This window comes from Argopecten irradians, chromosome 7 (genome assembly GCF_041381155.1).
Source record: "Argopecten irradians isolate NY chromosome 7, Ai_NY, whole genome shotgun sequence".
In the NCBI taxonomy this organism is placed as follows: domain Eukaryota; kingdom Metazoa; phylum Mollusca; class Bivalvia; order Pectinida; family Pectinidae; genus Argopecten; species Argopecten irradians.
The window spans coordinates 30,689,176-30,703,226 of NC_091140.1; the positions used below are offsets into that span (position 1 = coordinate 30,689,176).

Consider the following 14,051-nt stretch of genomic DNA (forward strand, 5'->3'; position numbering starts at 1 on the left):
TTGATTCAGAATTAATTAATCTTTATTGTGGAACATCTTATTAATTAATTGTGTGTCATCGTACATTATGCACATTGGCATATCGAATTTCAAATTGATTCAATGATAAAAAGCTTTTGATATAAGTAATTGCTCGAGATGAAAGCATTTCCATCATAACTTTGTTTTAATTGATTAATATTCTAGTCCAGTTATAAAATCTATGTTATTGAAGGTTGAAAAAAGATAACTTTCATACGAAAAATTATGCTTATAACCCTATACAAAATAACAGTTCGAATAGTTAAATTGCGTAGATTCCATATTAAAAAAAAAGAAGAAATTTCTTGAAGTCATTCATGCTAATTTCCATGATTTGATAATGGTTTCGGGGTATGGGATAACTCCTTGGATAAAACTCATTTGAAACAAAAATCTTCCGGCAAAAATAAATTAAAGTCACAAATTTGTTTTACGTTATGCATTTTGTTTCTGTCAAGAATGTCTACATCAATATGAAGCCGTACTTATTACTTATGATAATAACTAACACGCACATTCTCTTTCAGATTGACTAATTCTATATTGTGCGACCTATATATGGGAGACAACTCTTTCCTGAACCCTACGTAAAATGAAAGGTCGACAGCGATTGGTTAATTTTTTGCGGCATGTTCAAAATAGAGTGGGAGATTTAGGTGAGACATAACAATGTTTGCAATTTAAAAAAATCCCAATGCTACTAACAATATGCATTTTAATTTTCATTATTTACATAGTTATGTGATATGTGCGCGCCTGTTTTTATAACGTTAAGACATTTAAACGTGCAATATAACGATACTGGAGATATTCGTTTATCGTTGGTTTGTGTTTTCCGTGACAGAAGTTCGGTTTTATTTTCTAAATCAACGATTGAACATAATTTGGACCATTAATTACTTATTGTCTATTTGTTGTAACTATTCACTTAGTATTTAAGTGCTTTACTTGCCCTAATTTGTGTCAATTGACAAACAGTGATTGATCAGGTAGGCCTCACATGTAAGACTCGTTCAAAAGTCATATTGACTGATCTGGCATTTATGAATTCGTTTTAATAAGACAAACCGATCGTTAGTGTGCGATGTCAGCATGGTATCCGTTGTCTGGAATATCTGAAATTGTGTCTAGATACATTTAAATATCATTTTGCATATATATATTATGTGAAATTGCTGTTCATTATTAACAACAAACATTACATTTGAGGGGATTGACTGCACGATACCCAATAAGCTACGTTTGTTCGGGACTATTGTTTCTATTGGTAATGGAATGAGTCTAAAGATGATATTGCACGCTAACATCAAGTGATACATGAATTATTCCCATTCAAATCCCTATTGGTATTGTACTGGCATACAGCCAGTTCTGGCCAAGTACCAGTTCTCACCATCTCTTGTGTATTTGTATGGTTAAGCGTACACACAAATTTTCATAAATAAAGTCATATTTTTGTAGAAGACACTGCCATGCAGGTTTCCACAAAATATTGTTTGAAAATTTGGCCATTCATATTTATTACCTAATATAATACAAATATATGACCTCTGTTGGAATTGCCAAGATATACCCTACAGGGGCTCCTACAAAGGAGGGAATTTCCAAGATTGCGAAAATTGGTCGCTGACCAGTACAGTAACATGACATAGGAGACTTTGGAAGGCTTTTGAAAAAGTAAAGTTGGTATTGGACCTTCAATGTCTAAATTTTAAATATCAATTAAATTTACATTTTTATTTTACAGCAGGATGTCGGACAAAGTAATTCCTGTCCGTGTGGCAGTGCGTTGCCGGCCACTTATCCAAAAGGAGGAAAATGAAGGCTGCCAAGTTTGTGTACAGTTCACCAAGGATGAGCCACAAATTATCCTTGGAAAAATGAAGGCATTTACATATGACTATGTATTTAGCCCTTGTAACAGCCAATCAGAGGTGTATGACATGGCAGTTCATCCACTCCTTAAACAGATATTTAAAGGTTTGTTCAAAACATGCATGAAACAATTGTGCTGTCCCAATTAATTGATTTCAGGGCTTTTTCTTACTACTTTTGGGAATAGGGCCTGTGGCTTTGAAAATATGTGACAAAACCAGGATTTGGGAAAAATTATGAAATAAAGCATAACAAATAAGATTTTTTATTTCCAATGTAGTTTATGTACTTTTCTGAAGCCAATTTACAAATATTTAAAGTCTTAACCAACTAAGTTCATGCAATATTTTTGGACAGTTTTCAAGAAATTTTGATTTTGGGAAATGCTTGAATTGGGAAAAATTTAGAGGTTTTGCCATGGGGAATGGGGCCGATTTGAAAATCAGCCCCAAATCATGTTGAAAAAACCCTGGATTTTGTCAATGTCTATTGTTTCTACCCGGAAATTGATTAATTGATCTTTGTTTATCATGATCAATTACAATTTGCCTAACATTTACAATATATATTATGGTAAGAATTTTGTGGGTCATGGAGGATGTTTCTCCCCAAGGAAGCTAGCGTTTTATTGGGAAAACAATTTCAATGAAATGTAGCACTTGGACAATAATACATCTTCATTTTACGATGGAAATGTGTGAAAGACGATCCCTGCTACAACATCAGGACATACATATTTTCCCGTAGATTGGTAGAAAAGTAAATAGAATTAAATCTATACTCAGAGTGAAGTAAATTCAGCTCATGATAGATCATAAGTTGATCATCAGTCACTTGCTTGGAAGTGATGATCAATCATAAAATGCAACCGATTTCCTAACACTAGTAGAAACAGTTATTTAGATTTCACTTCCAGGTGAATATTGCTCAAGTATTTATAAGCCCCTGGATTAATAGTATAGGATTTTACATGTAGATCTAGACTAGGCCATTATAACCTACACTTATTATAAATAGTGATAAATCAGTTCTCCAATGTAATAGTGCTTAGTGGGCAGGTCAGCGAAACCATCTTTTATCAAATGAAACCCATGAACTACAGTATTATAACTGAATCATATCAATATCAAAACACATGTAATCGTGCCAGATTTACAAAGTGGAAGAAATCCAGAGTATGTCACATGAAGAAAAACACTGATGATAGATCTATGGTCACAACCTAGCAACTACCCATATGCAATATATATGGGTTTCATGCTCTCCACCCAGACACAGGTGGTAGGCTAGTTCCTAGATTTGAAAGTTTGGCGTTAGTATTAAGGACATGTGTATTGGCCGAACTTTCAAATCTTTTATTTCTGAGTCACAGAAACTAGCCTACCACCTGTGCACCTAGAGGTGGAGGGCTTGGGGTAATATGTTGGGACATTTTAACCACTCAGTCAATGTGGCTGCTTATAGAAGTTTAACTCATGAAGTAAAATATTTCCTTTTGACAGGATATAATGCCACAGTGGTGGCATATGGTCAGACCGGCAGTGGAAAAACATACTCCATGGGAGGATGTTACGAGGAGTCCCTGACAGAAGACCAAGCCGTTATGGGCATCATTCCTCGTGTTTTGAAAGAATTATTTGAAGGATTCCAGTCTCGTTCAGAGTATGAATTCACCACAAAAGTTTCATACATAGAGGTAAGATTAATTAAATGCTACTTAATATGCTTTACCACTCATCATTTGAACAATAAATGGTGTTTAATCGTGTATATATATATGTGTAATTAATACAAAAATTAATATAAGATAATTTATTCAAACTTTTCAATGGTGGTAATGGTGTAAAGTAAATAACTTTTGTAACTGAAGAAAAATGCTAATGTGTGCTCTTGTTTTTGATACTACCATCATTTGATATTTATTCAATTGATATTGGTTTCTTCTGGATCTTTTTCATCTACATTGCCAAAAAACACCATGTCTTTTTGCCGCCCCCCCCCTCCATTTTCGCCGAGTAAAATTTTCTAAAAATGCACATTGAAAGAGAAAAGGGTCCTTCTGCACATTTTTGTGCTTCATTTTAGAAAATTTTCCACTGCACAATGCATTTCCTAAAATGTTCAAGTACGTAATGTTCAAAAATTTAATAATGAAAATTCAATACATACTAAAAATGTCCATTAAGGGATTATACTATTTCAAAAAATGCTCCATAAAAGATTAATTTGTTTGTATCTTGGCAATACAATCAAATCATTATTATTTTGACTTACACAACAATGTGCCGATTGTGTGGATCAGGTATGTTCAGATCGAGCAGCGTTAGCTATAGATAATGGTATGACGACACTCACAATTATCATTTCTAAATACAGGTAACTTTAAATCGAAAAATTGGCGTGTTAAGAATGCTTTAAAATCATCAAAATACAAAATTGTAATCTTTTTTCTCAGGGGGAGACTCCCAGACCCCCAAAACACTAAAATTTTGCGTCTTTGGCGCTCGCAAATTCAACAAAATGCATCGTAAAACACATCTCAGTCCTTCTAAATCGTACAATATTTTCCCAGGGGAGACCCCCAGATCCCCCAAACACCAAAATCTCAAATCATCAAAATGCATTGTAAAGCTCATTTCAGTCATTCTAAATCGTAATGTTTTTCCAGGGGATACCCCAGACCCCCCAAACTCGAACACTAATTTGCGTATTCATTAATTTCCAGTTAGCGACACCACTGTCTATTGATGTGTACAAGGATTTTATGTAAAGATATATGAAAAAGTATATCAAGTATCTCCTGTGGGTGCGGCGTGCCAGAGGGGGGGTGTTAATAAAAATATTGACCTTTGCCACTGTAGTGGAACCATCAAGGTCAAGTTATGATATCTGATGATGTGTTATTATGTTGTGTTTATTTTGAATACCGGTAAATAAAGAAGTTTGTTTTACCCCAGATCCACAATGAAGATATCAACGACCTCTTATGTCCACCCAACAGAAGAGAGCCTCTTTCCATCAGGGAGGATATTGATGGAGGAATTAAGGTAAACATGGAGATTGTTACTCATTATTGTTAGACCCCTGTTCTTATAACAACTTATACATACTTGACCATGTACAATATGAGAATCTGAAATGGCAAAATTCCAAAAAAATTGAAGTAGAGATAACACCAATTATATTATAAATATTTCCTATTCTTTGTGATTGTTGGTTTTGTTTAGTTGCCTGGGCTACACGAGGTGGTAGTGGCATCCTGTAAGGAGACTATGGAGTATTTGGCGAGGGGTTCTCGCAGTAGGACGACCGCATCTACCGCCATGAACAACACATCCAGTCGCTCCCATGCCATCTTCACTGTCATCATTGAGCAGAAGAAACGGGATGACATGTAAGGATGGGATACTTTAAGATACATTTAGATGTCAGTAGTGTGTAACATAGAGGTCTTTGTGGGGCGGGATGACATGTAAGGATGGGATACTTTAAGATACATTTAGATGTCCGTAGTGTGTAATATAGAGGTCTTTGTGGAGCGGGATGACATATAAGGATGGGATACTTTAAGATACATTTAGATGTCCGTAGTGTGTAACATAGAGGTCTTTGTGGAGCGGGATGACATGTAAGGATGGGATACTTTAAGATACATTTAGATGTCAGTAGTGTGTAACATAGAGGTCTTTGTGGGGCGGGATGACATGTAAGGATGGGATACTTTAAGATACATTTAGATGTCAGTAGTGTGTAACATAGAGGTCTTTGTGGGGCGGGATGACATATAAGGATGGGATACTTTAAGATACATTTAGATGTCAGTAGTGTGTAATATAGAGGTCTTTGTGGAGCGGGATGACATATAAGGATGGGATACTTTAAGATACATTTAGATGTCCGTAGTGTGTAATATAGAGGTCTTTGTGGAGCGGGATGACATGTAATGATGGGATACTTTAAGATACATTTAGATGTCCGTAGTGTGTAACATAGAGGTCTTTGTGGAGCGGGATGACATGTAAGGATGGGATACTTTAAGATACATTTAGATGTCCGTAGTGTGTAACATAGAGGTCTTTGTGGAGCGGGATGACATGTAAGGATGGGATACTTTAAGATACATTTAGATGTCAGTAGTGTGTAACATAGAGGTCTTTGTGGAGCGGGATGACATGTAAGGATGGGATACTTTAAGATACATTTAGATGTCCGTAGTGTGTAACATAGAGGTCTTTGTGGGGCGGGATGACATATAAGGATGGGATACTTTAAGATACATTTAGATGTCAGTAGTGTGTAACATAGAGGTCTTTGTGGGGCGGGATGACATGTAAGGATGGGATACTTTAAGATACATTTAGATGTCAGTAGTGTGTAACATAGAGGTCTTTGTGGGGCGGGATGACAGATAAGGATGGGATACTTTAAGATACATTTAGATGTCTGTAGTGTGTAACATAGAGGTCTTTGTGGGGCGGGATGACAGATAAGGATGGGATACTTTAAGATACATTTAGATGTCTGTAGTGTGTAACATAGAGGTCTTTGTGGAGCGGGATGACATGTAAGGATGGGATACTTTAAGATACATTTAGATGTCCGTAGTGTGTAACATAGAGGTCTTTGTGGCGCGGGATGACAGATAAGGATGGGATAATTTAAGATACATTTAGATGTCAGTAGTGTGTAACATAGAGGTCTTTGTGGAGCGGGATGACATATAAGGATGGGATACTTTAAGATACATTTAGATGTCCGTAGTGTGTAACATAGAGGTCTTTGTGGAGCGGGATGACATATAAGGATGGGATACTTTAAGATACATTTAGATGTCCGTAGTGTGTAACATAGAGGTCTTTGTGGAGCGGGATGACATATAAGGATGGGATACTTTAAGATACATTTAGATGTCAGTAGTGTGTAACATAGAGGTCTTTGTGGGCTGGGATGACATGTAAGGATGGGATACTTTAAGATACATTTAGATGTCCGTAGTGTGTAACATAGAGGTCTTTGTGGAGCGGGATGACATATAAAGATGGGATACTTTAAGATACATTTAGATGTCTGTAGTGTGTAACATAGAGGTCTTTGTGGAGCGGGATGACAGATAAGGATGGGATACTTTAAGATACATTTAGATGTCCGTAGTGTGTAACTAAGAGGTCTTTGTGGAGCGAGATGACATGTAAGGATGGGATACTTTAAGATACATTTAGATGTCCGTAGTGTGTAATATAGAGGTCTTTTTGGAGCGGGATGACAGATAATGATGGGATACTTTAGATACATTTAGATGTCTGTAGTGTGTAACATAGAGGTCTTTGTGGAGCGGGATGACATATAAGGATGGGATAATTTAAGATACATTTAGATGTCAGTAGTGTGTAACATAGAGGTCTTTGTGGGCTGGGATGACATGTAAGGATGGGATACTTTAAGATACATTTAGATGTCCGTAGTGTGTAACATAGAGGTCTTTGTGGAGCGGGATGACATATAAGGATGGGATACTTTAAGATACATTTAGATGTCTGTAGTGTGTAACATAGAGGTCTTTGTGGAGCGGGATGACAGATAAGGATGGGATACTTTAAGATACATTTAGATGTCCGTAGTGTGTAACATAGAGGTCTTTGTGGAGCGAGATGACATGTAAGGATGGGATACTTTAAGATACATTTAGATGTCCGTAGTGTGTAATATAGAGGTCTTTTTGGAGCGGGATGACAGATAATGATGGGATACTTTAGATACATTTAGATGTCTGTAGTGTGTAACATAGAGGTCTTTGTGGAGCGGGATGACATATAAGGATGGGATAATTTAAGATACATTTAGATGTCAGTAGTGTGTAACATAGAGGTCTTTGTGGGCTGGGATGACATGTAAGGATGGGATACTTTAAGATACATTTAGATGTCCGTAGTGTGTAACATAGAGGTCTTTGTGGAGCGGGATGACATATAAGGATGGGATACTTTAACATACATTTAGATGTCCGTAGTGTGTAACATAGAGGTCTTTGTGGAGCGGGATGACATGTAAGGATGGGATACTTTAACATACATTTAGATGTCAGTAGTGTGTAACATAGAGGTCTTTGTGGAGCGGGATGACATGTAAGGATGGGATACTTTAAGATACATTTAGATGTCAGTAGTGTGTAATATAGAGGTCTTTGTGGAGCGGGATGACAGATAAGGATGGGATACTTTAGATACATTTAGATGTCAGTAGTGTGTAACATAGAGGTCTTTGAGGAGCGGGATGACATATAAAGATGGGATACTTTAAGATACATTTAGATGTCTGTAGTGTGTAACATAGAGGTCTTTGTGGAGCGGGATGACAGATAAGGATGGGATACTTTAGATACATTTAGATGTCTGTAGTGTGTAACATAGAGGTCTTTGTGGAGCGGGATGACAGATAAGGATGGGATACTTTAAGATACATTAAGATGTCCGTAGTGTGTAACATAGAGGTCTTTGTGGAGCGAGATGACATGTAAGGATGGGATACTTTAAGATACATTTAGATGTCCGTAGTGTGTAATATAGAGGTCTTTTTGGAGCGGGATGAGACATGTAATGATGGGATACTTTAGATACATTTAGATGTCTGTAGTGTGTAATATAGAGGTCTTTTTGGAGCGGGATGACAGATAAGGATGGGATACTTTAAGATACATTTAGATGTCCGTAGTGTGTAACATAGAGGTCTTTGTGGAGCGAGATGACATGTAAGGATGGGATACTTTAAGATACATTTAGATGTCCGTAGTGTGTAACATAGAGGGCTTTGTGGAGCGGGATGACAGATAATGATGGGATACTTTAGATACATTTAGATGTCTGTAGTGTGTAATATAGAGGTCTTTTTGGAGCGGGATGACAGATAAGGATGGGATACTTTAAGATACATTTAGATGTCAGTAGTGTGTAATATAGAGGTCTTTTTGGAGCGGGATGACAGATAAGGATGGGATACTTTAAGATACATTTAGATGTCTGTAGTGTGTAATATAGAGGTCTTTTTGGAGCGGGATGACAGATAATGATTGGATACTTTAGATACATTTAGATGTCCGTAGTGTGTAACATAGAGGTCTTTGTGGGGCGGGATGACATATAATTATAAGGATGGGATACTTTAAGATACATTTAGATGTCCGTAGTGTGTAACATAGAGGTCTTTGTGGCGCGGGATGACATATAAGGATGGGATACTTTAAGATACATTTAGATGTCAGTAGTGTGTAACATTGAGGTCTTTGTGGGGCGGGATGATAGATAAGGATGGGATACTTTAAGATACATTTAGATGTCTGTAGTGTGTAACATAGAGGTCTTTGTGGGGCGGGATGACAGATAAGGATGGGATACTTTAAGATACATTTAGATGTCAGTAGTGTGTAACATAGAGGTCTTTGTGGGGCGGGATGACAGATAAGGATGGGATACTTTAAGATACATTTAGATGTCCGTAGTGTGTAACATAGTGGTCTTTGTGGAGCGAGATGACATGTAAGGATGGGATACTTTAAGATACTTTTAGATGTCCTTAGTGTGTAATATAGAGGTCTTTGTGGGGCGGGATGACAGATAAGGATGGGATACTTTAAGATACATTTAGATGTCAGTAGTGTGTAACATAGAGGGCTTTGTGGAGCGGGATGACATATAAGGATGGGATACTTTAAGATACATTTAGATGTCAGTAGTGTGTAACATAGAGGGCTTTGTGGGGCGGGATGACAGATAAGGATGGGATACTTTAAGATACATTTAGATGTCTGTAGTGTGTAACATAGAGGGCTTTGTGGGGCGGGATGACATATAAGGATGGGATACTTTAAGATACATTTAGATGTCTGTAGTGTGTAACATAGAGGTCTTTGTGGGGCGGGATGACATGTAAGGATGGGATACTTTAAGATACATTTAGATGTCTGTAGTGTGTAACATAGAGGTCTTTGTGGGGCGGGATGACATATAAGGATGGGATACTTTAAGATACATTTAGATGTCTGTAGTGTGTAACATAGAGGTCTTTGTGGGGCGGGATGACATATAAGGATGGGATACTTTAAGATACATTTAGATGTCTGTAGTGTGTCATAGAGGTAGTGGCGCGAGGGATGACATAGAGGTCTTAAGATACATTTATACCCCAAGAGTTTCAGATTTTTATTTTCTATCTGAAATTGCTTGATGAATATAAACACCTATAATTTTTGTAAAGTTGTAAAAGTTGACATTTCTGTATATGGGTTCAGTTTCTGCATGTGAAATGTATTTGGTATTTCCTTTCAAGATGAATTTCGCTCGATATTACAACCATGCAGCAGTTTTCATGTAGACAGCATATTTTGCATTAGACAATAAATTTGTTTATTATGAAGTGTTTAATTTTAGTTTACATGAAATATTATCCTGGCTGAAATTTAAAAAGCCAGCTGGGTTTTTTTACCAGAAAACCATTCCAATGCAGTAAGGGTTTTCTGAAGTAGGTGTTTATGCACTTCATTTAGATTTTGTTAGAGGAAAGAGTTGCATTGTTAACATTTTCTTACAATATTTTGCGCTTATGTCACATCTACAATCTTAAAAATGAATAGTAGATACTTTATATGTTCCATTTGTCCTAAAATAAATTAAAAAAAAAAAAAATTCCTTCAACTTGTTTCAAACGGAAAATACATGTACAACATCATGGACATTGACATGTCGACCCATTTTCACATTTAACACATCACATTGTTTAGTTCCTTTGACACACATAAAATGACCATTCCAAACACTATTTTTATTACTGGTATTTAGTTACATTCTATACTTAATTTGTAATACAAGATCAGAAGGGAAGTATGAACTAGGGAAACAAGACTAGTTTCAATTTCATTTTGAATATGGATCAGCGTTGCACCAGAGGTTCGTTGTTTAGGAAAATAGGATTTAATACAGTTTCAAAAATTATGAAAACTATTCTAAACATTTTAAAACTCATGTTCGGTTGTGTTTTGTTTTATTGTAGTAATTTTTGAATACCTATAGTCATGACATTTCACGTTTTTCTGAAAAAAGGACAGAAGCAAAGGAGGTGGTATCACTTTGGACTGTTTTACGGCCACTCGGTGATAGGCAAAATATTTTGCATGAAGATACATTATCTCTATTCTAATATTTAAAGGTGCTCTACCGCCGACAGAACATAAATGATACTCATCATTTGAACAATAATTGGTGTTTAATCGTGTAAATGTATGTCTAATTAACACAAAAAATAATATCAAATAATTTGTTTTGCTTTTAGTGCATGTGCAATCAGTACTTCATTCCATATAGGATAAAGTGCTAGTGAATTTTTTCGGGATGCAATTAATTATTTTTCATATTTTCAACTTGAAGTAAATTTAGAAGCTCAAACTTTTCAATGGTGGTAATGGTGTAAAGTAAGTAACTTTTGTAACTGAAGAAAAATACTAAATCTTCTACTCCTGTTTTTGATAGTGAAAAAATACCATTTATCAGCGGTGGAACATCTTTAATTAATTAGGACTTAAACAATGAAAATGTGAATTTTCACCCTTTTACCTTTGACCTCTGCAATTACCATGAGCGCAGAAAAAATCAGATATTCTGAATAGCATACATGCAGCTGACCCTAATGTATCTTCATGCAAAATATTTTGCTTATCACTGAGTAGCCGTAAAACGTCCCAAAGTGATACCCCTTCTTTAAGTTGAACAGATCATAGGACCATATGCATGGAAAGAAGCATATTTTTTTACCCTAATTGATCATGACCACATGTAGAAGTGATATTTCTAAGAATGCCACCATGGATTAGAAGCAAAAAAATGGAGTACTGGGGTCATGTAGATTTTTGTTACTGGAAAAGCCCTAAATATTAAATAATTCCAAATCGTTAAATCGAAATACAAAGCAGAAACAATAATTAATTTGTCAATATTACTTAGGAATATGAATACTATTGACTATTATTAAGGTTTCAAAACTTGACGTATATGTGAAAAATATCTGATCGTTTGCAATTTGTGTTTTACAACAGGGAAGACTTCTGTAAGTCTAAATTCCACCTAGTTGATTTGGCCGGATCAGAGCGAGCCAAGAGGACCCAGGCAGAGGGGGAGCGTTTCAAAGAGGGGATCAACATTAACCGGGGCTTGTTAGCTCTGGGTAATGTTATCAGTGCCCTCGGGGAGGAGAACAGTAAACGCAACCACATTCCGTACCGGGATTCTAAGCTGACACGCTTGTTACAAGGTCAGTCAATGCTAGTACAATATATTAATATTGCCAGTGTGGTAATACTGAAAATTTGACAAAGGTTTTAATAAAACTTTATTCAAATTAACAAGCATTGCCACACATTGACAAAAATCTTCCTCAAGCTGTTGATACGACTAATTATACATATATAAACCATTTACAATTATGCAGAGCAAATAGGAAATGTAACTTACAATATCTAGTTTTATCAGTTATGAAAAGATTGACCTCTTTTTAAAAGAAATAAAACCCAACAAACTAGTTTGTTTACTAGGAATGTAACTTATTCTGCTAGACATATTTCAGCCAATATTGTGTATTTATGATTTTCAGATTCACTGGGTGGAAATAGCCACACTGTGATGATTGCATGTGTTAGCCCTGCTGACTCCAATATGGAGGAAACGCTGAATACCCTACGCTACGCTGATAGGGCAAGGAAGATAAAGAACAAGCCTATAGTGAACCGCGACCCTCAGACAGAGGAAATAATGAGACTGAAAGCCTTGGTAAGTCATGTGCTGTTAGGGAATAGAGCCAGGACAGGGCTTGCCTTGGTTAGTCATGTGCTGTTAGGGAATAGAGCCAGGACAGGGCTTGTTAAATATAGGCTCAATCTCTCTCACAGTATATTGCGGTCTCCTGATTTTTGCCTCTGTTACCAAAATTTCAAAATTATTCCAAAAAATTAGTATAGGTGTTTGGCACATTGACAAGTCAAGAGACCCATTATTCACTAATATACATAGAAAGAGTTTGCTCTGGGTGTTCCATAAATAGGGTCCTCTTCAGATAAAATGGGATTCCTAATGTAATTAGAATGGAGTTTCAGAATAAAAGTGTGTACCTTTTGATTTTCTATGCTTAAAAAGAATTTAGGGACCTTGTGTGTAAGTGAAACCCTGAAGGTATTTAATTCCTCCATGATGCAAAATTTGTCAAAGCTAGACCTTGTTTTTATGTTTTAGGTGCAGAAACTACAGCTCCAGTTGATTGGAGGTGGTGCCACCTGTCCAGATTCAATCTCTACAATGTAGGTACCTTCATGTTTTGATATGAATTCATTTCATTTATTCATTTTATTAGTAACACTTTCCCCACCCAATTCCTATATGCATAGATTTACAAATATGCATGGGTGTTCTAATGGAAGGGATAACATAGGATAAAGAAAACCTTACTAGTTCTGTAATGTATGAATACAAAGCAAAATTGCATTAAAAAACCATCAACACATCTTCTAAGGCACCGTGTGATTTTTGAACTGTTGTCTGAAATATAAGTGAGGAACACTTTTATTTTGATATTTTACTTAATAGAATGTTACTCACTCGAAATTGGGTATTTATGTTACACACCAGTGACTTTGTGAAAATACTTATTTGAATCATAATTTGTTATGTAAACATGTGGAACAAAAAAGTTCAATTGTGTGTGAGGCACACAAATTGATACCGAGATGTTTTCGTCTGTGAGCCAGTGAGGAATACAGAGATATTTTTAATTTGTCAAAATGGTAATGGGTTTGTGACCACAGTGAATAGAGTTGCTCTGATGGATCAGAAAGGACTATATGCACTATTGGCCATATCTGGCCCCACCAAAATGCGATTTTTCATCCTTGATGCCATATTCACTGTCGTGAATAAAAATAATAAAGACAACTGTAAGTTTGTTGTAGTGTGGTTTTTTGTTGCCTAGTGTCGTTTTAACTGGGCGATAAGCATTTTTTTTCGCCGATTATTTCGTCATTTTTGACATTTTACACCAAAACTGCACTTCCTTTTCCATTATTAAGTATGAACGCACAATAACACCGCTATGAAAATTTTCATATAAATCGTATATGCTTTAAA

The 14,051-nt window shown here is 36.1% G+C and overlaps 1 protein-coding gene across 2 annotated transcripts in view; it reads left to right on the top strand.

Moving 5' to 3' along the window:
* Positions 1 to 608: 608 nt before the first annotated feature.
* The window catches only part of LOC138328123 (chromosome-associated kinesin KIF4A-like), a 43,854-nt gene continuing 30,411 nt past the window's right edge, over positions 609 to 14,051 (top strand). The window contains exons 1-8 of one of the 2 annotated variants that reach the window (XM_069274763.1): positions 609 to 692; positions 1,769 to 2,001; positions 3,399 to 3,592; positions 4,854 to 4,943; positions 5,124 to 5,290; positions 11,975 to 12,189; positions 12,529 to 12,704; positions 13,164 to 13,228. In XM_069274763.1, coding sequence (XP_069130864.1) covers positions 1,773 to 2,001; positions 3,399 to 3,592; positions 4,854 to 4,943; positions 5,124 to 5,290; positions 11,975 to 12,189; positions 12,529 to 12,704; positions 13,164 to 13,228 — 1,136 coding nt within the window. In that variant the 5' untranslated portion in view covers positions 609 to 692; positions 1,769 to 1,772. The remainder of the gene's footprint in view (positions 693 to 1,768; positions 2,002 to 3,398; positions 3,593 to 4,853; positions 4,944 to 5,123; positions 5,291 to 11,974; positions 12,190 to 12,528; positions 12,705 to 13,163; positions 13,229 to 14,051) is intronic. The other variant, XM_069274764.1, reaches the window with a different exon arrangement.